General features: G+C 33.2%; 1 protein-coding gene across 2 annotated transcripts; it reads left to right on the top strand.

The window, feature by feature from the left end:
- The first annotated feature begins 13,913 nt into the window (after positions 1–13,913).
- On the top strand, positions 13,914–25,209 carry LOC140446198 (troponin C-like). Of its 2 annotated transcripts, XM_072538737.1 has the most exons (5): positions 13,914–14,045; positions 14,105–14,137; positions 20,227–20,498; positions 22,572–22,720; positions 24,977–25,209. In XM_072538737.1, exons 2-5 carry the CDS (start codon positions 14,135–14,137, stop codon positions 25,003–25,005), a joined length of 453 nt encoding a protein of 150 aa, XP_072394838.1. In that variant the 5' UTR covers positions 13,914–14,045; positions 14,105–14,134; the 3' UTR covers positions 25,006–25,209. The 2 variants fall into 2 exon arrangements, with proteins under 2 accessions (XP_072394838.1, XP_072394837.1); XM_072538736.1 differs by having other exon boundaries at positions 14,044–14,137.
- Positions 25,210–27,196: the final 1,987 nt, after the last annotated feature.

Below are 27,196 nucleotides of genomic sequence, written 5' to 3'. Positions count from 1 at the left end.
GTTTTTCTGTTTATTATGTGTTCTTGTTTGTATATATTTGAGTTATGTTCTTTATTCCTTTTTTAAAACTTGTATTTTTTTTACTTACTGCAAACAATATTTGTATCTGTTTTGTACTTAAATAAATACTCTACTATCCACAACAGTCCACAACTTTCTTTTGTAAAAACTGAGGTCAGTCGAAAGCAGAGGTGTTGGCAAAAATTTTTGTAGGTCCTCTGTCAAAACCATATGACAATTAGTCTTATCTTTTGATGGCAGAATGGTACTTTACCTTTTAGATCATAATCATTCTTTTAAAAACCAATTTAAAACTCTACACATTTAAAATAAAGGTATTAAGCTATCATTATTAGATTCTATGGAAATTAACAAATAATAAATACAGATATAATTCTGAATGAACAACCTGAGACAAACAGTTCTCCTCTCTTCAACTTATTTAGTGAAAAACTATAAAGTTTTGGATGCATAACAAAAATAGCTCACTTGATAAGGCACTCTGCCTATACAGCTGTAGTGATAATTAATTATAATAAAAATTTGTGGAAGTGTTGAAAAGAAAAGTTGTCAGTGTTTTATTGCTTGAAAAAATGAACTTCCATCAAGTAACGGTCGAATCCATTACAATTTTTTTTATTGTTCGTGTTTTTTATGGGTTGTATTTGAGCCAAAATTTATATGTCGGAGTAAGACTAACTAGTTAAAAATTTGTGCTTAAATTAGATTAAGAGAGGTGGCCTTTTGGCCTATTCCACTGCGACCTTTTTAGATCTATTGTGGTCCTCTACTCCTCGATAACATTCTCTAGCCTGACCCTTTTTATAAACTCTAGTAGCTTCGAGACTGTACCTTCCATGTAGCTATTTGCCGGTGTATTTTTTTCTTCTAATGCAAAGAACCGCACATTTGCCAGACTGTCACACTGACATAAAATGTGCTCTGCTGTTTCTTTTTCGAGGTGACAGAATCTGCACAGATCATCATCTGATAATCCCATCAGCTTCAAGTGCCTATTCAGCTTACAGTGTCCTGTTAGAAGACCTACTATGGCCTTGACTGTTTTCCTGTCTTTGCTTATGAGGTCTGCCGTAAATTTTGGCAAATGTTCTCTAATGAACTGTTTCACCTGTCTTTGTACTGGTGAATTCCTCCACCATTCCAGAGATTTATGAGCTACCCACTTCCTTGTAGCCGTTCTTGTTACTGATTTTGCAACTCCGCAGAAGGGTTCCGGTCCAATGAATGGCAATGATGAGCCTTGTTTGGCCATTTCATCTGCTTTTTCATTGCCCTTATGACCCTCATGCCCCGGTACCCAGGCTACCATAACCTTGCTAAGGTTTCCTAGTTTCTTTAGGGCACACACGCAATCCCATACTAGCTTAAAATTGACCTCTACAGAATTGAGTGCCTTAAGCGCTGCCTGACTATCTGTGAAGATGGCAACTGAACAGAACGTTCTTTCCTGTCTTTCTATTTCTTCCACGCAGTGATGGATTGCAGTTATTTTCGCCTGGAAAACTGTCACATCCTTAGATAGACTTAAATTTGTGCTTACATCTTTAATAAATGCGCTGATAGAGAAAATTACACAGTGCGTTTCTCTGTAGACAGTGTCTCTATCAGGATTTAGTATAGAAAAATTATTCTAGGAGAAGGTAAAAAAGTCCAATTTATAATTTTAAAAAATTTTGCCTATAAGACATATTACACATTAAGTTACGAATCTAAGAGATCTCCAGAAATAACACATTCTAATAGTTATCCACAACAAACTTGCATATTGCGAAGCTTGTACTAGTAGACAAAAAATGGCAATTAAACGTGACAGTTCATTTGACGAGACAAATTAGAGCTGAAAATATGTGTAATAAATGACTTTGAGTCTATAAATAATGTATTGGAAGCAAACGACTATATCAGAATCATCTAAAAATAATATTGCGGTTTAACTGAACGCTCATTATAGAAACATAAAATGGTGTTATGAATGAATATCATAGTCGTGGAAAGAGAACTATTAAAAGGCCATTAATTTCTTTAAATTCCGGATGAGTCAAAACATCTTTTAGAAGATGGACACAAAGACAAAGCGACAGTTACTTTTTCTATAAGAATTTTAGCATAATTATGTGCGGTTTAAATTAAATTTGTAAATTAATTCTATATAAGTCAAAATTTTCAAGTTATATTCTTATTAGAGAGATAAAGTACTAAAACAAAGTTTCTGTATTCGTTCTTGTGGATGGCTAATGAATTCTTCCTTCTTCTTTAAGTACATTCTTCTTTGTTATTGCCCTTTGGTAATGCTACCAATCTCTCAGTAACATTTTTCTTTAGTGTCGAAGATTTATTTATTTATTTATTTCTTAGCAGTTTTATCTTCAAGTTTGTTGTGATTCTCTTGCGACAGAGTACATTTTAATGTACTCTGTACATTAAAAGTACATTAATATAAAGTATTCAGCCAATGCATCCTTCCTATCATGACATATGGATGTCAAACCTGGACCCTAACCAAGGCAAACATGAATAAACTAGCCACAACAGAAAGAACAATGGAAAGAGCAATGTTAGGTATACGACTGTCAGATAAAAAGAGGAACGACTGGGTAAGATCCAAAACAAAAGTAGAGGACATAGCAACAAAAATTGCCAAACTTAAATGGAGCTTCGCGGGCCACACTGCTAGACAAAAAGACCAACGTTGGAATACTACAATACAACATTGGAGACCTTACGAAAGTCAACGACCAAGAGGAAGACCACAGATGAGATGGGTTGATGGTATTAAAAGAATAGCCGAAACAAATTGGAAATATGTTGCTCAGGATAGAGACCGATGGAAGGAGTTGGGAGAGGCCTATGTCCAAATATTGACGACAAGAGGCTAAGAAAAAGAAGAAGATTCGGATCAGATCATAATATCCTCGTAGCTAAAGTAAAGCTTAAACTTAAAGCATCCAAAAAAATGGAGAGAGACAAAGAGAATATAACTAAGAAAGAAGGACGACTATCTACAAGAAGTACAGAAAAGTATTCGCTCTATTGGTAAAGGCACATCCCAAGAAATATGGGAGACCAATAAACATTGTGTAAAAATACTAATTAATCGCCCAAAGCTAAATTATCCTGTAAAACAGAATAAGTGGATAACAGATAAAACCCTTTAAATAATTGAGAATTCAAGAAATCTTTGTCAAAGTGGTGTACATAGTGAAAGGGAAAAAGCTAATTTAAGAAATCTCAACAACAAAATAAAAGAAAGATGCTAGGTTTATAAAAAATAATAATATTACAATATATGTAAAAAAAATTAAGAGCCACAATTAAAACAATCAGCCAAGGTATCTATTTAAAAAATACGCTACATAACAAGAGATTTTAAAGTCAGAACTTGGGCCGTTCAAGACCACACAGGAAACCTGAGAAGCAACAAAGACTGTAACGATATGCATTGCCTCGGTAGCCTCAGCGTTTCGTACACACGAATAAAATCCCCTTCCCCGCCATAAAATCCTTCTCTATTGATATGCGCAAGAAGAGCAGAATGTGGAACGGACCATAAACTACTGACAGCAAAAATGGGCATTAATTGGAAACATAACAAGACCCCCTCTACAGAAAAACAGTTGAACACTATAAGAGAGAAACAATACAATATAGAACTACTCCAAGAACAATCAATAAAAGAACTATACCAACAACGTCTAGACCAAAAATTAATAGAGTTTAGATACGGCAACATCAAAGAAATATACGAGCATATAATCATCATCATCACTGGCTCGACAACCCTTTTTGGGTCTTGGCCTGTTCCGGGATTCTTCTCCATTCTGATCTGTTTCGTGCTTTTTTTCTCCAGTTTTTTATTTTTAAGGTTTTTATATCATTTTCTATTTGTTCTAAGTATCTCAACTTCGGTTGTCCTCTTGTTCTTTTTCCTACTGGCATCTGTTTGAATATTTTGTTTGGAATTTCGTCTTCTTTCATTCGTTCTACATGTCCTTTCCAACGCAGCTGTCCTATTTTAATGAATGTTATAATATCCGGATCCTGGTATATTTTGTATAGTTCAGAGTTGTATCTTCTTCGCCATATTCCGTTTTCTTTTGTGCCCTTATATATGTGTCGCAAGATTTTTCTTTCGAAGGTGGCTAACAACGTTTCCTCTCTTTTAGTGAGTGTCCAGGTTTCTGAGCAGTATGTAAGTACCGGTCTTATTAGGGTTTTATATATTTGGCATTTTGTTTTTCTTGCGACGTTATCTGATCTTAGTTGCCTAATTAAGCCATGGTAACATTTATTTGCAATAAATACTCGCCTCTTCACTTCCTCCGCAACGTTATTATCAGATGTGACTAGGGATCCCAAGTATATAAAGTTTTTTACCCCCTCAATGTTGTATTCTCCTATTATTATATGTTCTGGCTGCCTTATTTCTGCGTTTTTACTTACCTGCATATATTTTGTTTTGGTCTGATTGATTTTAAGACCACTATTTTGTGCAGATCGTTCTATTTGGTTGTATGCCTCTATCATTTCTCTTCTTGATCTTGCGATTATGTCAACATCATCTGCAAATGGTAGTATTTGCACTCTTTTTTTAATGATTGTTCTTCGTGTATTGACTGTTGTGTCCCTCAGTATTTTCTCGAGTACGATGTTGAACAAGATGCATGATAGAGCGTCTCCCTGGCGTAGTCCCTTTTTCACATCTATTGTTTCCGTTAATTCATTTTGTATCCGGGTTCTACTTTCTAGTTTTAGAGATTCTTTTATCAGTTCTATTAGTTGTGTTGGTATATTAAATTCTTTCATAGCTTTTATTAAGAATTCTTGGTTTATATTGTCATATGCGCTTTCAAAGTCTATGAAGAGATGATGTGTGTCGATGTTATATTTATACGAGCATATAAAGGCGAGTATAAAACAATCAGGGTTCGAAGCCCTTGGAGAAAAAGAACATATAACAAATAAACACCACTACTATGAAATAAATGAACCAACAAAAATAATAATTAAAGAAAAAAAGCAACTATACAGAAAATGGCTGACTACAAGCAACGATGAAGTTTATAAAGAATATAGAGAAAAAGATAGAGAAGTAAAAAAACAAATAACCCAACAAAAGAATAAAGAATGGGAAAGAACCTGCTTAAATATTGAAACATTCATAGGAGGCACAAGAACTTCGGAGTTATGGAAAGTACTGAGAGGATTGAAACAAAACTCAGAAAAAAAAATTTAATTGGGAAATATACAGGACAAAGAATGGAAGGACTATTACAAGGAACTCTTAACAGAACAAAGACCAAACCAAATTGTAATACATGTTCTATTAAATTTTGTTTATTATTAAATACTCTTAAATAAAATTAAATATTAAAAATATCTTAAACTTTTTTAAACGCCAGTTTTTAGAAAAAATCTGACTGTCCGGTTAATTTTGCACTCCTGTGTATTAGCTATTATAATATATAATATGTTTAATATATTAACCACAATAAAAGTACGCCTCTGTTATACAATACACCATAGCTTTTATAGTAAGAGTTTCAAATCTACGTCAAAGGAAAAACGTCATCGACTGGAATTCAATTAGAAAAAGTTAGATGCTTGCTAAATTTTTGTGCCATATTGTGTTTTAATCATGTGAGCTATTTTCAACCTTCACCTCTATGATGAGAAAATAAATACCACAATATTTATAGATAAACATCATAGAGGATATATTAATTTTGCTTTGTAGTATGACGTACCTTTAAAATATTTTGTGGCCAGAAAAATCAAGAAAATAAATTTATTAAAATATTTTCTATTTTTAATTCAAATATTTAGTACATAATATTTATTTTAGTTGAAAATTATAAACGGAAATTAGTTTTGCTACTTTCAAGACTGAAAATGTTCAAAGTAGAAAAATTAGGTCGGACAAATTCAAGGACGAAAAACATTGACAACATCAGTAAAAATATGTAAAACATTTCCGGTTCTGTTACTTTCATAGAAAGCTATTGGATGTTGAAAATGATCGTATTATTTAAAAGTAGTTACTTAAGAGCAAATCAGGTATTTGCAATGTGTGCGTGCAATCATATATCCAAGTTTATAAGGAAATAAATTCCATCCAAAAATAAGGAAATAAATTCCATCCATAGAACAAAAAAAACTAAAGTGGTATGGACATGTAAGAAGAACTAGCGACAGCAGATGGATAAAGAGAATAACCGAATCTAGCCCCATAGGAAGGAGGAAAAGAGGACGACCCCGAAAATCCTGGAGGAACGAAGTAGACGACGCTATGAGTAAGAGAGGACTACACGATGGAGAATTGAACAACAGAGAGAGATGGAAACGGTTGAGCGAGGGAAGGCAGTGAATACTGTAGAATCCCTAAATATATATATAAATTCCATCCATTCGTGACCAGCTATCCATTGATGTTATCAGTGTATCTTGTTTCTTTGTTTTGCGGTATGGTCGGTTCATCTTCCAAGTTATTTAGAGTTTTAGGATGGTTTTCCACCGCCGCTTGGAGGAGGAACGAAGGTTTTTCGATTCCACCCTCTTGCTCTTGGGGTTATGTGTTCTTGACACTCAGCGAGAAGTTCACCGGAGGCTCTGTTGTTAGCAAGATGCTACCGGCAGTGTAGAATAATTTAACAGTTCGAATTTCTTAAGTGAATTGTATAATGTATTTATCTTACATAAAAAGCTCCTCATGTGGCCCCTCAAGCCACAGCGTGTAACCAAGTTCACACTCCTCGAGGTATAGAATTGCCGGCAGAGTGTTGACTCTGCGACTGGCCCTGGACTGCGAAGTAATTGTAAGTTCCTTCGGGTCTTTTACTTACTCTTGCAATCACTCTCGATTTCAAAGGGCTCACTCCATATCGCCAACTCTCGTAAAATAATTCTAAGTCCCGTAAGGACTTTTATTCATTTCCAATGAATGGTTTGGCGACGAAGTGCTGCTTTAGCTCGGCCACCGATTGAGGAGTAATTCTAAGTCCACTTGGGCTTCCTCCTAAACGTTGGTGGTCTTTTGGAACGCTGTGGCAGCTTGCGTGTCATCCGAAATAGTTTTAAGGCAATCTGTATTTTCTCCTCTATTTCGAGGATCAATATCTCCCTGACCAGTGAGCATTTTTTTCGAGCTGCTTGATGGCTTTTACGGGGTAATTACAAGTCCGTTGGAAGACTTTTCTTTACATCGACAAAAGATAGTCGAACATTCACAAAACTCCGATTTCTACACTTTCTATGGTTTTGTTAATGTCGCAACCGTGGGGCTTCGTATTTATTCAAACGCTTAAAGAGCTGCAGAACCTTCTTAGAAGTGAAGTCTTGTTAGTTCGATGAAGTTTTTCACATATGTGAGAAATAAAACGTAGAAGGTTGAAAAAGGCTACTCAGCCAGATAGGTCTTGACGTTATCAAGGTGGAGACTAACTTCAGACCGATCGGAAGATGCGCTGCCTTTCTATGCATTTCCTGATTGCATTTTCGCAGCGATCTTCCGTCGTAAGATCAATAAAAATGCAGTTATAGGTATAAATTAGGTACACTCGGGACTCATCTCTCGGCCGATCGGTATATTTCGCTCTTGTGGAGCCAAGTTTATGAGATTGAAACTGGTTGATTTTGCACAGCGGATGATATCCCCCTCTCTCTCCTAATATTGTCCATTCAATGTATATCTACTTTACAATTTTACCAGAGGAACTTTTCTCCATACTTCTATGACTTCCAATGTTTATCGTATTATTAATTAATCTAATTCACTATGAAATATTGGAAGACAATTCTAATTCCATTCACCTCTTAATTTCTATATGTACAATCATAATGAATAATATGCTTGTTTAGTGGTGTTGGTGTAAACGATCCAAGAGAAGTGAATAAATTTCATAGTGGACCGAATATTCGTTTACCTGACTGTGCTAAAAATTGTTTTTCAAAATTTGGAATACACAACTGCCAAATGGAGAATAAGAGTAATTTAGCATCATACATTTTATTTCATGCTTTATATAACTAATTGCATTTGAAATGGTAATAAAATATTTTTAAAACACACTAGTTTATCTGTTTTTGTGAGAACGAAAACTATATTCACATATCTCTAAGGTAGAACATATTTTTAATAATTAGTTTCAAAGTAACTTTGTTATTTTTGCTGGCAACATTCCAATTTAATCTTCTAACACACTTCATTCTACTCCAATTGACTGATAGTTATGTTTTGGCAACCTATTGTAATCTAATAATAAACATCTTTTTTATACACTTTGCTACACGACATCTTGTATAAACTTAATAGTTTTAGAAAGATATATTATGATACAAGAGGTCAACATATATATATATATATATATATATATATATATATATATATATATATATATAAATATATACAAGAAATACTGGATATTATTGACTGTTGATATAAACAAACAACACAGTTTATTAGGGCTGCAGTCAGTAGGTTTGGCCGGGATGTTATAGAAACACTCTTTTGACTTTTGGTCGAGCTTTCGGAATCCTTTTATTCCTTCTTCAAGACACTGTAATTAGAAGGAAGTGTAAATATTTACAACATATCTCAAATTGTCATTACAACTTACTAGTCGTTGAGATTATTTTTGCAAAGCTACGACACTCAACATTAAAAACACACACATAAAATATAACATTTAAAATAATGGACAATATACATTTTAAAATTAGTTGGAAAGTTAAAATTTTCTTAGTAACATCTTTTCATGGTGTGTTTGACTGATCTATAGACAACAGAAAAAAAAACAAAAATAGTGTGATTAAAAAGTAATTAGGAGTTCTTGCTATTATATTAATGGAAGTAGTCTATTAAACCTGTCTTGATAGTATGCAACATGTTTTGTATGCAGGTGTATTACGGTGTGTATATGTAAAAGTAAATCTTTATTTTATTTTTGATGTTTTGTCAGTAAGTGACAATAAATGTTGCTCAATTTATCTATGTCTGACTTTTTATTTATACAAAACGTATTTATTAGATTTTATGAAACACATACAAAACGTATTAGATTTTATGAAACACATTTCCAAGAAAACACGTTTTGAATGGTTTTTTTCCTTTGCCAGAATACAGGAATCTTCGAAATTAAATTCATGTTTTAAAGTTAATGCATGTTCTGTGAGCGCACATGCTTTATCTTTTTGGTTTTTATGTCGCTGCGATGTGATATTACTCTATTGTGAAAATTACGAGATGATTCTCCGATATACACGTTTTTATAATTGGCACACGGTATAGAATAAACAACATTCGATGACTACTGTATTGTAAAAGGATCCTTTGTCTTTGTGTACAACTTCGATACCGTTTTCACATTCTTAGTTGCAATTTTTAATGCAACGCTATTTTTAATTGCCATGAATATTATACCATTAAACTCTAGCTTGGTTTGTGGCAGATTATATACAGAAGATCTGATGTTAATATCTTTAGGGAAAAGAATAGAGAGAGATAGAGAGAGAAGAGAGAGAAGAGAGAGAGAGAGAGAAAGAGAGAGAGAGACACACAGAAGGTCAATAAAGCATATAGGAATGAAGCCAACTTAATTATATTTAATAGATTTTTTTGTTTGATAATTAATATTAATGACTATTATATGTATCTGTGGTGGATCCGTTATTTTGGAATCTTTGCTTTATTAATGCTACTCTGTTACACTTTAAATAGCTTTAAGGCTGTGCTTAATACGCTGACTCCACTAAAATTCTTTTTGTCTTTCACCATTTTTTAAAGACTGGGGCAGTTATACTTTGTATCCACTGTTGTGTCACCTTTGTCGTTTTATATATCTTATTAAATTGTGTTTGTATTTAATTCGTTAATGTGTCACCACCGTATTTGAGCATTAATAACATTATCCAGTCACGGTGCTTATCGATTTTTTAGTTTTGCCATTGTTAGTGCTATTTTCGCTCTTGATATCATCTTATATGATTTCAATGCTGCTTATCCACCACTTATATATCTACCACATATTTCCGTGAAAATAATTAAACAGCTAATATTAAGATAAAATTGCATTGGCATTTTTCCAATTGGTTAAATACTTCTCATATGTCACGTAACTACTCGTACTCTATAAATGTCACATTCATTATCTTATGATCTTTTAGGTGCAACCAAGCAATTCTTGAAATATAGAAATAAAATGGCCAGGATAAATTATTTCAGATCCAACAGTTTATTTGTTTAAATATTATTTTATGTCGAACTAATTTAAACCATAATTATTTTAGTTTATATGCTGCACAACGTTTAAGGATACTAGATCAAGTTCAATAAACCTGGGCTATTCGATAATCTCAAGAATATAGACGACATTATGCTAAAACAATAGAAATAGTTTATTTCTAATATGCCTTACATGAGTGTTTTATCTTATATAGAGCACCAAACAGTGGCGTAGATAGCCGACAAGGGCCCCCTATCAAAGTTATAGGATATAGGATCAAAGTTATCAAAGGATATAGGATAGTGTTACAAAAAATGTTTATAACAAAAGAACCAAACACGCTTGCATTGAACAAAATGTGTATTGAATATAATTATAAATTATACAAATATAATTACAAATAAAATGCTCCTGCGAGCCAATAATGCCCAATGTTAGCCAAACAATTTAGTAATAAACTTTTCTCTCTTTTTTTTTCGGTAAACTTATAAGTCGTAGGAAGTTGTATTTTTCTCCTCTGTAAATATATCCTAGATAACTCGTTTTTCTGTTTTTTACAATATTTATGAGTTCTCTCTTAGTACCCATTCTTCTTAGCACCTCGTTGTTGGTCACGTGCTCTGTCCAAGAGATCTTCAGTATCCTTCGAAAAACCGACATCTCAAAGGCTTCTATATGCCTCATACTTGTAATTTCGAGAGTCCATGTTTCCACTCCGTATAGCAATATGGAATAAATAAACGATTTTAAAAAATGGTATCGGATATCCAACGATAACGTAGAGTTTAAATGAGGACCTAGCATATTCTATACGAGCACGTATTTCGACCTCGTGGTCAAGATCGTTTGTTATCCAGCAACCAAGATACTGGAATCTTTGTACTGGTTCTATATGTTTGTTATAGATACAAATATTAATGTCGACATTTGGTGCACGTGTAACAGCCATTACTTTTGTTTTATTTGTGTTTGTATTCAGTCCCAAGCTATCTACCTCTCTGGTTATGACATTCAAAAGTCGTTGTAAACCCTCAGTACTGTCCGTAATAACGACCTGGTCGGCTACGTATCTTATAGTTGTTTACGTATTCTCCTTTGATTAGTCCTTCTTCAATATTTCAATATTTTCGAGGGCATTTTGAAAGATCTTTTTGGAATATATATTGAATAACAGTGGAGAAAGTACACAGCCCTGGCGAACTCCTCTTTTTATTGGCAATTTTGCTATCAGACGATTGTCTATTTTGATCAACGCCATTTGATCCCAGTTTTTTAATAAGTTCTACAGTGTTATGGTCTATACCATGTTGTGTTAGGGTTTCTATGAGTTCTCTGTGATTTACTCGATCAAACGCTTTTTTGTAGTCGATAAAACAGATAAATACGTCTTTTTGCTGATCTCGGCATTTTTGTAGTAATATCTGGAGGCCAAATAATGCCTCCATTGTACCAAGCCCCATACGAAATTCAAATTAATTGTCGCTCAGGTTTCCTTCGCATTCTCTGTATATTCGTTGATGTACAATTTTAAGTAAAATTTTCAGAAAATGGCTTATCAGGCCAATTAATCTGAACTATGAGCATCTATTTGTTTTATTTTTTTCTTGGGTATAGGTATAAATGTCGATCTAAGCCAGTCTTCTGGGAAGATTCCAGTGGTATATATTTTGTTAAATAATAGTGTTAACGTCTGAAGATGTGTATAAGTAGTCTTTTCTCGAAAAGCATCGTCAAAAAGCTCACTGATGTATCTCTTCTATTCTTTGTACTGTTATTAGTGACCACACATTTTTTCGTCTGCCTTTTCAAGTACGTGAGCATTTTTCAGTTTTCCAATTTTTGGAGATGGAATAGAAATATGCTTGATTGTCACTGAAAATTGTACTATTTTATGGACAAAGCTTGCCAAAAGTCAGAAATTATCAATAACAATAATTAAAATTTTGATTTCTCGTACGAATTTTCGGACAGAAAACATATCAGAAAGTAGCGATAATTGATACTTGATATTAGTTTGTTAGTTTGGACTACATAAGAAATTTTTTTGTTTTAAATGCAGAACTTTGTTTATATCTAAAATTTAAACAAAGGTGCAGTGTAAAAGTGTTACTTCTTCTGGACTAGAAGCTGTAAGTTTGATTTTCATATTTCATCCATAAAAAATCAACGGTAAACAACTATTTCGCCGATTTGGCGTGAGGTTAATTACCAGTCCTTCCGGGAATGATCCATTATACGCACCAGGGCCGTATTCAGGTTACTTAGCCCAAGCATGGAAATGGATTCAGCAGCAAGATCTTCCACCATGGAAAGTTCTGACAATCTACTTGTAAACCAATCATCAAAATTATATTTTACAGTTCTTAATGAACCTACAAATAAATTTCCAAACAAAAAACAAGCAATTCTACTTCACTTACTCCCAAACTCTAATATTGAAGTTTACCTTAATGCAGTTACTTGTAAAGTGGATCCCAGAAAAATACATTCTATTTCTAAAATTATAAACGATCGTATTTGTATCTTTTTTAGGAGTGAACAGACAGTCGATGAGTTTCTAACAAACGACAATGGGATTGTAGTAATTAATCAAAAACGTCTTCAAGCCCGAAGACTAATAACTCCAAATGAACGATTGATTATTTCCAACGTATGTCCAAGTATTCTGCACAGCATTATGGAAGAACAACTAAAAAACTTAGGTATACATATAATAACTCCAATTGACTTCCTCAGAATAGGGACTTCAAATCCAGCATTCAAGCATAACTTGAGTTTCTGACGATACACTTTTATAGCGCCAATTAACTTTTACAAATTACCCGATTCTATGTTAATTAAATATGAGAATACCAAATATCGAATTTTATTTTCCATCAAAAAGCAATCTTGCTACCTATGCAAGCAGCAAGGACATTTTGCAACTCAGTGTCCCAATAAAAATAATCAAACTCCTTTAAACAACACCCAAAATACTGTTCATCTAAACTCTCTATATGAAGTACACCAATCACGTCCGCTTTTGACAATTTTTTCTACACAATCCTCTTCTACTGAGAATGAAACTACAGTACAACAATCAGCTCATTTGCCGATAAATTCCTCTACACAATCCTCTCTTACTGAGGCTGAAACTTCTAGAAAAATTATTACCTCTCATTCAAATAAGAGTCCCTATCAAATGGGACTCAAATGGATACCTTAGATCAAGATACATCCTCATCCCAGCACCCTAAACAAAACGTATCTGAAATAATATCCCACTCCAATAAGAGATAACGAAAATGTCTTCGGTGAAGCCACGAAGCAAAAAACCAAAAACTCAACAAGAAAATAACAGAGACCTAGAAGAAGATCTTAACAATTGCACCAGTCAAAGTCAAATAAACAAAGAATAGGGATATAAAAGTGATTTTTTCTGCTTTTGTGTGCCAAACTAATAAAAAAACTAATAAACCACTTAATTATTCTTATCAGTATCTAAAAAAATGTATTCTTAACCTTTCTGGACGGACAAACTGTACTAATTAAAAAACGAGTAGAAAACCTTTAAATACTCATAAAAAATAAAAATTCGTAAAGTAATTAACCCATATATATTTGTTGTTAGCAAACGATAATAACTCGTTTTCGGTCCGTCTCATCTTCCAAATTCATTAGCGAAGTTAACGATGTACAAAACGTCAGGACAGGTTTTTCTCACCTCCTAGCTAAATATTTCGCTGAAATGATTTCAAATTTTCTAGCCGCTTCTAAGATCGAAAAACAAATTTAGACACTCCAAAGAGTAAACAGTGGAAAACTAGTGTAAGTATATATAATAATTGGTCTTTTGGAAGATTTTCCAGTAGAGTTTTCATTTTCAGGTTGTGGGTGCAACAGTGAATAATTTAACAATGGTAGGTTTATTGACGGTAGATAAAAGTTTTATTTAGTAAATTAAAATACAAATATCATTTTATGATAGATATACTATATAAAAATCAAGACAATTTGCTAATAAAGTAATTTTGAGTAAATACACAGACACTATCTGTACTACAGTTTGAAAGTTCATTGTTCTCTATTTATTTGTTTATTTGTATATACACTCTGGGCCAAAATTAACCGGCCACCTTAAATGTACCAAAAGTTTGAAGCTATTTTTCTTCTGAACAAATGATTAGATTTTGATGATGTTTTTTTCATATTATGGGTCTATTCCTAGTTAATCAATGTATTAGTGTTTTCTGAAAAATATCAACGTTTTACCCGTATACGGGGTGTAAAAATAAAGTTGTGTTTTTTATCGTTTTTGCAACACTCTGTGGAATTTATTAGAAATAAACGCTACATCTTATTATTATTTTAAGATAAATTTGTTCTTTCTTAAGATTTTCGCGAAAAAATTATCTCGATATCTTTATTATCAAAGATTATACAGAACTTTAAATGGAACAAGTTTTTATCCACATTTAAAGCAAAGAAAACATTACTTACATAAACTTTATTGACATTTAATACAAATAAAGCCTAAGAAAATATAACCTAAATATTATATAACAATTCACTTTTCCCAAAAACACTTAATAACGAGTATTTCCGCCTCTACATCTAATTACTTCTTCACAGCGGCGAGGCATACTTAAAATCAAACAGCGTATTTGGTCTTGATCAATTGCATCCCATGTCGTCATGTTACTTCTATGTCGTCAAGAGAGATAGGTGGTGGTGTGGTGGTTGTCGGCTCCTAAGTTAACGATCAATAATATCCCACAAATTCTCTATTGGATTGAGATCAGGGCTGCAGGGTGGTCAGTTCATGGTTTGTATTCCAACCTCGTTCTAAATTTGCGAACCACACGTGCAACATGTGGTCGAGCGTTATCTTGCATTAAAAGAAAATTATTTCCTATGTTAGAAGCAAATGGAACTACATGGTTAGACAAAATGTCTAATATACCTTTCACCTGTTAAGAAATATCTTCATAAAGCAACAAGGTCCGTTTGCGCTGTAAGAGATATTCCTCCCCAAACCATTACAGATCCACCATTGAATAAAGTAATTGGTCGTATATTACACTGTGCGTAGCGTTCTCTTGGTCGTCGATTAACTCTCACACTGAGCTATATAAGCAATACCACGATTCACCAGTGAACAACACGTATAACTTATACGTATTATACTTCCAGTCATCAACATTTCAGTCAAGGTGCTCTCTGGCAAATTGTAATCTACTTCTACAATGATTTACGTTTAAAGCTCTGATTGGTATCTTTATTTGCAGATCTTGTTCAGCGAGACGCCTATATATAGTGTTTCTACTAATTTGAATATTATGAACATTTGTCACTTGTATTTGTGAATGTCTCATTGTGAGAAAACGTTCTCTTATAGCACGAAGCCTGATAAACTGATCTTGTCGTGGTGTTGTAAGTTTTTCTCTTCCTTATCCACGCCGTTTAGTATGGTCGTTTGTTTCTCGAAAACGTTGAATGACTCGTGATATTGTAGTATGAAATATCCATAACCTCAAGTCTATTTCACGATAACTTAAGCCTACATCAGCTAAAGTAATTGCCTGAGCACATTCATCTTGGCTCAGATTTCTTGAAATTGAATGTTGAATTTTTACAATTAAATAAAGTCACGTTACGTTTTGAAGGTACTTTTCTTTTTTGATAATAAAGATATCGATGATTTTTTTACTAAAATGTTGAAAAAAAAATGAAACTTTTTTAAAGTATTAAGATTAAGATGTAGCATTTGCTTTAAGTAAATTATACAGGGTGTTGCAAAATAAGATGAAAAATCAAATTTATTTTTACACCCCGTATCTAGGTGAAATGTTGACACTTCCCAGAAAACAATAATACCGTAATTACTTAGAAATAGGTCTGCAATGAGCAAAAAAATTTATTAAAATCCAATCAAGGATACACAAGAAAAATAGCTTAATAATTATGGGATAGTTGAGGTCGGGCGTTAATTTTGGAGAGTAAAAAATCACGCAATGCTTTGAACATACTTTTTTTTTTTGATAATAAACGTATCGTAATGATTTTTTTACCAAAATTTGAAGAAAAAATAAAACGATCTTAAAATATTAATAACATGTAGCGTTTGTTTCTAATACACTCCACCGGCAAAATTAGATGAAAAAACACAACTTTATTTTTACACCCTGTATATAAGTAAAACGTTGACATTTCTTAAAAAACATTAATACAGTCATTTAATAGATATATACCTACAATATGAAAAATAAATCATGGAAATCCAATTAAGGGTTCAGAAGAAATATAGTTTTATAATCATGGTTCATTTTAGGTGGTGCGTTAATTTTGGAGAGTAGTATATTATCAAAATAAATAATGTTGACAAAAGTCATACAATTAAATTTTAATGACATATATACATAACAAGTACAATTACATATATACATTACATAACGTTTTAGCGTTTTAATGTTTTTAACACAATGTTTTCCAACTTTACGGATTCTTCAGATGTGAATGTGTTTTTTATTCCTGTACCATCTCCAATTACGAAATGTTTGCAATTATATTGGAGGTAATAGTGTTCTTTGTGAAGCTTTGCATAAATCAGGGGATATCTTGTGTAACTGTTGTGGGATGTTTCGGTGGCAGGATATTCTTCTTCAGCCTGGACCTATTCTTCTGGCGATCTTGCCCTAGATTGTTAGTTTAAGAACATTATAATTCTCACCAATAATGGTTGTCCCCTAATAGGAGATAATTTCCTCCAGGAAATAGGTAAAAATTGCAGTTCAACTAATTCATATGTAAAACAAAAAAGTATACTATCAAAGATTATAAAATTGTAAAATATCTGATGATTCTATCTCTATCTATCTATACAGCCCTTGCTGTCCAATTTTGGACATGGGCCTCCTCTTCCTTCTTTCACGTCTCTCTATTGTAGGCAGTTGGTATCCACTTCGGGCCTGCGTGTTTCTTCAAGTCATCTGACCATCTCATTTGTGGCTTTTCTCTTTTTCGTTTGTATCTATATGGTCTCCAGTGTATAATCATCTTATTCCATCTGTTGTCTTTCTGTCTTGTGGTATGTCTAGCGAACTTCCACTTAAGTTTTGCTATATGCGTTAATACATCGGCCACTTTTGTTTTGTTGCGGATCCAAGTATTTCTTATCGAATGCTTTTTCAAAGTCTACAAATGCCATATACATTGGAATTTGATATTCGTTGGCCTTTTTAATTAATATATTTATCGTATGCAGATGGTCACTTGTACTGAATCCTTTTCTAAAACCGGCTTGCTCTCTTGACTGGTAATTATCTAACTTAGTTCTTAATCTGTTTGTTAGTAGTTTAGTTAACAGTTTCTGATGATTATTTGACATAAATTAGCTGTAGTGAAGTTTTCTTTTTCTTAAAGTGCCCTCTATTTAATCGAGGTTGGCTACTAAACTGGCAAACTCTTCTATGTCTTTATCTGTTCTTATTAGCTATTTAAAATTTAACCCTAATCATTGTCGAATGTTACTTAGCCACGATAGTATTTTATTCTTAGTCCTATCTTTCTATTGATCTGTTCTTTCACTATTGGTTGAGCATATTGATATTTAATATTTATCAGTATGTGACCTAGGTATTATGTTTTTTTAACTTTCACTATGTTGAAAAGTTCTCATTCCTTGCCTATTATCTGCAGTACTTCTTCGTTTGAGCTATGCGATGGTTATAAAATCTTTAGGATTTTCCGGTAGATCCACATGTCAAAGGCCAATTTATTTACCATTAATGCTTTAAGGGTCAACGTTTCAACTGCATAGAAAAGAGTCGACCAGACGTAGCATTTTGATAAACGTGGTCGAATTTTATTCAAGAATTACATAGCAATCCCTGAATTTTTTCGATAAATTTCCCGGCCTGTTCTATTCTTGATCTTATTTTTAGATCAGGATTTAGACTGATCTAAAAAACGATCTAACATCCCAGGTATTTAAACTTTTTAACCTGTTCTAAAAGTACTCGTGTATTGGTCCAAATAAAAAATGCTCACTCGTCCAAGTTAATCCTCTCGAGTCGCTGTAGAGCCAAGCAGGAATCTCATCTTTCACCTCATCTTTGGAATGAAGGTGACAAAATACATCCTTGCTTACCTGTTTTTTTAATTCTTACTTCTGAGCATGTGAACCCTTGGATCCTAACTCTCCAGTAAAGTAATTATTTCTAAAATAGATGTAGATTAAAATCAGAGAAAATAAATAAAAATATTAATCACGATGGAAACCCTAGGAAACCCTAGGTCGCAGGGCAAACGAACTTCTGTAGTTTCATTCACTTCCGAGCGGTAGACAATTAGAAATAAATTAATGTGCTGGTCTCAATCTCTTTGATGTTTTAATATAACTTTGGACAGATGTTTACCCATCGTTGGGTTCATCCTCTCGACCATTTCATCTAATTGAGAATGCAGGGGTGGCGTTCTGGTCTTATTGACACCAATCAATTTAGGAACGTTTTGGAAAAGGGTTGACACAAAGTTTAGCCCTTGGTCAGAGTGGATCTTCAAGGGAACACCAAATCGGCTGAAGAATTCTTTAATAAGTAACTCTGCAACGGTAGCAGCTTCTTGATTTGGTATATTTATTTCTACCATTCATCTAGGAAAAATATTTGGAAAACGAGGTCCAGGAAGAAGAACATCTTGGTTAAAGAACCTCAGAATCTGGTTCAATACAACATCTGTGCAGCTCTTCCGCGCTGCTGCAGATAAGATAAAGATTGCCATGATGATCGCCAACATTCGTAACGGATAGACATAACAAGAAGAAGACTTCATCTCTGGAAGTAGACCTTCAATGTCGATTGCTACTCGTTTCATAGGACTGCCGACATTTGACCGTTTTATAGGTGCCCTCTTTTTACCAACTGGACCATTACTGGTTGCACACAGTTCACATTTTCGGCACCATCTTCTTACACCATCTTTACAGTTCATCCAATAGAACTATTCTCGAACCTTCTGCAGAGTCTTCGTAATACCAAAGTGTCCACCTGATGCACCGTCATGCAACTGACGCAATATTTCTGACACTTTACTTTTAGGTACAATTAACTAAAGCTTACATTCTGTACCATCATCGTTCTCAAATGTTCTGTACAGAAGATCATCTTTTAGTACTAGGCAATTCCATTGGTTTCAGTAACACTTGACTTCTGGACTACATGCACTTATCTCTTGCCAAGAAGGTCTTTCACTTCGACGCATCCAATCCAATACTCTTTTTATACATGGATCATCTGCTTGAGCGTCTTTAGCAAAGAAAAGTAACTTTTCTTTTATTGCTAACTTTGTTTTACTATTTTAATTTGAATTCTCAATTTTTAAAATTAACTCTGTTTATACTCCGGCATTTTTTTTTTGTTTATGACTGTCATCCATCAGTCTTAATATTTCGTCCGTTAGATAATGCTTTTCTCGTTTATTATTAGTTTTGGTATATGTTATTGTTTCTTGCATAACGGTCTTGATCTGTTTCAGTCGTCTTCGATAGTATGTTTATGTTCTATTTTCTGAAATTTATGTTATAACTTCTATATGTATTGTTTTGAAAATGTTCGATTATTAATCGGTTGGTACCATGTTGTTCTTTTAAATCTGATTTTCAACTTCTAACAATTTTGAAGACATCATAATATTACGATAAAAGCAAAGAGATGAGCAAAATAAGAATAAGTTCAGAAAGCAAACACGTTGAGACCATTTGGCAGAATTATAGATACAAATTTTAATTTTTTCATTTAAGTGGTAATCTTCTAATAGAAAATTATATATTTGGCATGTCTTTGAAGAATATCTTTGAATATACAACATATAAAGTTATATTACTTAGAACTAATTTATCTGCTGTCTAAATAATAGCTGTAAACTTAGTAAAGGTATATTTAAGTTTTGCCGATAAATTTACCCGATTTTTACATGAATAAAATCCATTTACACTTAAATACATTTATAGAATGACGAGGAACAAAAATTGGCCATTTTACGGAAGGCTTTCCAAATGTTTGATACCAAAAAATCCGGATATATTGAAACGATCAAGATTGCCACTATCCTTAGCAGCATGGGTCAGTTGTTTGATGAGGTAGAGCTTAACAATCTAATCACAAAATCCGATCCCGATCGTTGTGGTCAAGTTAACTTTGACGGCTTTTGTGATATCGCCACTCACTTTCTGGAAGAAGACGATGATGAATCTACCCAGCAGGAATTGAAAGAAGCTTTCAGGTTAGTTTTACTGATACTGCTTATAACATAATAAAAGAAGTAGTGTTCATTTTGGAAAAAGTAAATAAATAACATTTGTTAATATTTCTTAGACCAGTAAATGTTAATAATATTATTAATATCGACTGATATAATAATTCCATTTTTGTCACACTGCCAGTGTGCTTTTTTATTTTTACTTTTCTCCAAATCTTTTTTTCAAAAGTATGTAGTATCTAGGCGCATTATAACTCTCTTGTTTTTTTTGTGCTTCATATTATTATTTCATTTGTATTGCTTTCTCAAATTACACAAATTTATCATACTGAAGAATTTTTTTTGGGTTAAAATGAATGTACCCTTATAGATTTATTTTTTATTTTATTTATTTTATTATCATTTTATCTATTCTCATCGTTTACCATTGATGTTTTTTGTTTCTCTTATATATTCAGTATCATACATTTAGTTGGTGTTTTAACCTACAAGTCCTACAATTTGTTTTAAATACGTACTAATCGCACATTTTTAATTTAATCTTAAATCGAACTACTGCCAGCATGCTAGTTGGAATTGGGCATTTCGGTTAGGAAACCCATCTTTAACCTAGGATAAAATTGTTGGCAAATACATCCATGAGTAATTACCTCTGCAGTTATTAAGTCACAGGTCCCATTGTTTCACCAACCGATATATACAGCTGGTTTGATCATATTGAGCAGTGTATTTGATGGTTCTGACATTATATTATATTTATTATGACAGACAAATAAAATAAATAACAAAAAATTGATCACATATGTTAATTCATAAGTTGTAATAATTATTAAGGTCTAAATTTTATAGAATAGGGTTGTTGTTATTAATTTTATTATTATTAAGGAATAAAACAAACGATTTAATTCAGCAATATATTAAAACAAGAATTGTATCCAAATTAAAAGAGAACTAGAGTTGGGCCATGGTAAGATTGCGATGTTGTTATTCTGGAGCCACTGGTTTATTATATTTGCAGTGTGAACAGGACAATTATCTTGTTGGAGGATAAAAACTATTCTACACTGGGAAACATGATGTTTTCAACAATATTCAGATAAGTCTTCCCAACAAACCTGCCATCATCATGACATACCATTCCCATTCCTCTAGATGAAATCCATCGCCATACATTGGTGCTAAAATGACCAGCTGCTCGAGTCCAGCCATTATTATCTGGACTATACACTAAAATTTTGCCCTTTTTAGAAAATTGAAAAATTTTCTCACCTGTAAATATTACTCTGTTCCAAAAATCTTGATTTTTAGCTGATGGGTTAAAGCAAATATACGTTGATTGCTTCTGTTGTGGTGTAAGAGCTTGTTTTTTGCTGCATTTCGGTACCTAATACGCGATACTTTAATTCTGCGCCAAGTTGTTGTCTTTCTTCCCGGAAACTGTGACATGATTCTTGCAGATTTAGCATCTTCAAAAGGATTGTCTTACGTTTCTGTTGTTCTGCTTAGGTTTAAATGGTTCGCTACGGCAGATAGCCAACCAAGCGACCAACCATCTTCTAGTTTCGTTACAATTCTTACTTTTATTTCTTTGTTAGCATATGGAGCCATTTTTTGAGGTTGAACAGATTAAGTTATTTGACAAATTTTAAAATTTGTCAGTGACACTGACAGTATGTAAATAATAAGTAATTATCCTTCAAAATACACTGCTTAATTTTCTACAAAATGGGCTTTAAGAGTCGTATTAGTTTTTTTAGGAACCAGCTGTACCTCACTTAAAGGATTCTTGCGGATGTTGCTTAAAGAATTCTTTTACGATATTTTGTAGTTCTTCGTCTAAAAATGATTACCATTTAACGCCTTTTCTCAGTGGCTCAAAAATGTGAAAATGGCAAGGTGATAAATCAAGTGGATGCTTTAATATCCTACATCTCTTTCGTTGTAGATTTTCTTTCACTACTTTGGCAACATTGTCATTGTCAAGTAAATTTAGAATAATAATAGTGACAGTGATATATCAATTAGAAAATTAATTAGTGAATAGTAGGTTTAGATTAACTAAAAAAGTATTAAACTGTGCCAAATTCTTTCTGTTAGATTATACGACAAGGAAGGAAATGGCTACATCACTACAGCTACTTTAAAAGAGATCCTTCGTGCTCTAGATGACAAACTAACTTTAAGAGAATTAGATGGTATTATAGCTGAAATCGATACTGATGGATCAGGCACTGTTGATTTTGATGGTAAGTTTACGTTAGTGTTTTAGAGTTATCGTAATAAAAAATAATAACAATATATTTTTCTTATTGTAAATAAAACAGTAGAGCATTAACCTTTTATGTTATTAGTTCCAGTATAGTGTTAATATTAACAACAATATATAAACCTCAATCAAAACTAATAAGAAGACCAAACAGTATGTGAAAAATTAATCATACGTGAATATTACACTGAAGTCTTACCACTTTCTTCACCCACTGATCTTTCAACTTGGTTTGGTCTTCGTTAACTTGGTTTTTAAAATCATTTTACCTGGATATTCTAAATGGTCTCTAATGTTCGTTATTTTATTGTTAATTTTTTTTAATGTTAAATATAATGCTTGTATAAAACAACGATGTGTATAGATATTGACAGAACAGCAAGAAATACTAAGTAGATGGACAGAACATTTTACGGAAAATCTTGAAGGAGATCGGAGAGAGACGAACTCTGACATACCATTAGACCAAGCAGAAAACAGAGAAAACAACAGAGAAACCAACAATAGCCGAGATTAGAGCAGCAGTAGACAAATTAAAGAATAATAAAGCACCGGGATCGGATCAAATAGCATCGGAGTTACTGACGGAAGGAGATGACGCTAACAAAAAACAATATATGAATTTATAACAAAGATATGGTTGAATAAACAGCTACCAGCGGAGTGGAATAGCGGTATTATTGTACCATTACATAAAAAAGGAAATCAGTTAGAATGTGGAAACTACCGTGGAATCACGCTGCTGAATGCAGCATACAAAATAATGTCCAACGTCATTTATGAAACACTTAGACCACACGCTGAAAAAATAGTTGGCAAATACCAAAGTGGCTTCTGTAGACAGAAGTCAAAAACAGACCAGATATTTGTTCTGCGATAGATCCTCGAAAAAACAAGTGAATATAACATCGACACACATCATCTCTTCATAGACTTTGAAAGCGCATATGACAATATAAACCGAGAATTCTTAATAAAAGCAATGAAAGAATTTAATATACCAACACACCTAATAGAACTGATAAAAGAATCTCTAAAAGTGGAAAGTAGAATCCGGATACAAAATGAATTAACGGAAACAATAGATGTGAAAAAGATACTACGCCAGGGAGACGCTCTATCATGCATCTTGTTCAACATCGTACTCAAGAAAATACTGAGGGACGCAACAGTCAATACACAAAGAACAATCATTAATAAAAGCGTGCAAATACTAGCATTTGCAGATGATGTTGACATAATCGCAAGATCAAGAAGAGAAATGATAGAGGCATACAACCAAATAGAACGAGCTGCACAAAATAGTGGTCTTAAAATCAATCAGACCAAAACAAAATATAACAATAGGAGAATACAACATTGAGGGGGTAAAAAACTTTATATACTTGGGATCTTTAGTCACGTCTGATAATAACGTTAAGGAGGAAGTGAAGAGGCGAATATTTATTGCAAATAAAAGTTTCCATGGCTTAATTAGGCAACTAAGATCAGATAACGTCGCAAGAAAAACAAAATGCCAAATATATAATACCCTAATAAGACCGGTTACTCACATACGGCTCAGAAACCTGGACACTCACTAAAAGAGAGGAAACGTTGTTAGCCACCTTCGAAAGAAAAATCTTGCGACACACGTATAAGGGCACGAAAGAAAACGGAATATGGCGAAGAAGATACAACTCTGAACTATACAAAATATACCAGAATCCGGATATTATAACATTCATTAAAATAGGACGTCTGCGTTGGATAGGACATGTAAAAAGAATGGAAGTAGGCGAAATATCAAACAAAATATTTAAAAAGATGTCAGTAGCAAAAAGAACAAGAGGAAGACCGAAGCTGAGATACTTAGAACAAATAGAAAATGATATAACAACCTTAAAAATAAAAAACTGCAAAAAAGGCACGAAACAGATCAGAATGGAGAACAATCCTGGAACACGCCAAGACCCAAAAAGAGTTGTCGAGCCAGTGATGATGATGATGATAATGCTTGTATGGTCAAAGATAAGGATATTGGTTTTTGGTTTTTCTCTCTGGCATCTTTTACAGGACCTAATAAAAGCGCTTTTTTTTGAATGATCACAAGTTAAGCATCAAAAGACCTGTTTACAAGATATAGCAGGACACTATCAGTTAAAAAGACAATTTTAGAGTGTCCACCTATACCAGAAAAAAAATTGCAAATTCACTTAATTAAAACTATAAATAACCAACATAATTTTTGTTTTAGAGTTTATGGAAATGATGACTGGTGATTAACAAAGAAGAACAGGGAAGATCGTACTCTGGATCATTTTACTCCGAAAATAACTGCATTTTAATAAGACTAACAACATAAGCTTTTATGTACCAAATGACTGATAACTTTGAAAATTTACTTTTTCTAACGTTTTCTTACATTTAATAAAAAACAATAATTGTCTTTATTTTAAAAATACTACAATAAATGTACAGGATATTTCACAATAATTGGTTTTATTTTTCTGTAAGTTCTAGAGCGGAAAAATGTAACTAAATAACTATTCCTTTGCACGAGAGTCACAAAAGCGTTGGGTTAAAACTTTACATTGGCTCTTTAAAAGCATTTTTAAACAGATACAAACACACACACGGAGAGAGAGAGAGAGAGAGAGGAAGAGAGAGAGATCAACTCTGCCCCTAATGAACATGTGTATACCATTGTAAAGAGGGATCCACATGTCCGAAGATCAAACCGGTCACACTTTACTATTGAAGTGATACCTATCTGATCCCCAGGCCTTTTCTCCACCATCCTCTGTTTTTATTGACTGTAGTTAGGCCACCTAACTGTAGGGGTAGCAGACATATCGGCTTTTCTCTCTATTTACTTTACTGACGCTATTGAAGTTACTCTAACGTGACATCGGGACTAGTGTCCCTAAAAGAAAAAAAAGTGTGTGTTCCGAACAGAGAGCAACCAGCCTGAGCTGATCACTCTCTGAGCGATAAAAATGTGTGCCCGACCACTCAGCCGCCGATTTGGCACTAGCAGCAAGTATCTGGCTGTTATTTGGTTTCAGTTTCTACAAAATCTCGAGGGATGTAGTTCGCACGGAAGTAGCTATTTTAGCTTATACTATCAAAAAGGAGTTAGGGCACAGAAAAGTGTGGATAAAATCATGGTTAGAAAGACGTGAGAAAATTAGTGCATCGAACAGTTTACTGAAAGAGTGAAAGGAGAAAGATCCTTTGCTTTATCGAAATTTTTTTAGAGATTAATCTGTACTCATTGTGATAGTTTACTGGAAATGATGCATGGAATACTCAAAAAAGATGATACGAAAACCATTCCCTGTTCAACCATTAATTGAGGCGAATAAAAATTAATTTACTACGAACTAGCAACAGTTTTATTTTTGTCAAAAAATATATTTGATAAAATTTACGGTATCTATATAGTATTACAGCATACTTGGTCCAAACATATTAATCACAACCTATTTTAAAAGTGACTAGAAGATAGTGAAAATGCGCCATCGATTTCATGTAGGTTTCAATAAGTCACATGCTAGAAAGAAGATAGCTTAGACCGAATGATATAGTTTTTAATTTTCTGTTGTAACAAGATGACTTATCGTTGTGGAAGCTGTCAAAGCACAGATGGTCAAAGGATGTCTTATCAGAAACTTTGTTTATGCTTTTTGCTGATCGGGAAATTATTAGCACTCTTACTCAAGTTAAGGGTGGCCCGTACTCGAGACCGTTGTATTTATCAGCCATTTATATGAATGTGTCTATTGAAAATTAGGATCTAGGTGGTTTCTGTTGCCCTCGAAAACTTAAAAGGCATTATATGTCGACAAAAATAAGAGTTAACTAAGAGAAGGAGATAAGAAAGATTAAAGACATTTCTTTTTTCTTCAAAAACAAAAGTTATACAGGTGTAATATGAAGGCTCATATCCCGAGGTGTTGACTACAGGCTCTGATAAAAATAAACTGATCGTTATTACCTGTGACTCTTCTTGCCTATACTTTTAATACGATAGATATCATTAAATCAGTGATGATCGCGAGTCACAAGGAGGAGGTTCGCGAACCGCTGTTTATTGACTTCTGTATTTGAGCATTTTCTTCTTTTAACGCTCTTATCATAACTATGACGTTAACCCATTTTATTCAACTCATTGTTACATTATGTATTTCGAATCTTTAAAAGAGCTAAATAACAATATACACTGTATATCAATCATATCATATTTCACTTTTATCTTCTTCTAAATCTGACTATCTTTTGAGATGTTGGCAACCACATTGACCCATCATATTCTATTATCTTTCAGATTCTTTCAGATAGAGAGTCTTTCACCATCATACATCTCATCATGTCCTGGTGATTTCCCATCTTTAACTCGCTTAATGGTCATAGTTACTTCTTCGTTTGGTATTTCTGGGCCATTTGTTATTTCTCACCTATTACATTATTTGTA

This window comes from Diabrotica undecimpunctata, chromosome 7 (assembly GCF_040954645.1).
Source record: "Diabrotica undecimpunctata isolate CICGRU chromosome 7, icDiaUnde3, whole genome shotgun sequence".
In the NCBI taxonomy this organism is placed as follows: domain Eukaryota; kingdom Metazoa; phylum Arthropoda; class Insecta; order Coleoptera; family Chrysomelidae; genus Diabrotica; species Diabrotica undecimpunctata.
The sequence above is the reverse complement of the archived record's forward strand: the minus strand, read 5'-3'. Positions and strand labels throughout refer to the sequence as shown.

What these genes read in the sequence shown, in the direction of transcription:
- LOC140446198 (XM_072538737.1), top strand. An exon ending in GAATTGAAAGAAGCTTTCAG is followed by an intron (nt 20,499 to 22,571) that starts GTTAGTTTTACT and finishes TCTTTCTGTTAG; the next exon opens with ATTATACGACAAGGAAGGAA. An exon ending in AGGCACTGTTGATTTTGATG is followed by an intron (nt 22,721 to 24,976) that starts GTAAGTTTACGT and finishes TTTTTGTTTTAG; the next exon opens with AGTTTATGGAAATGATGACT.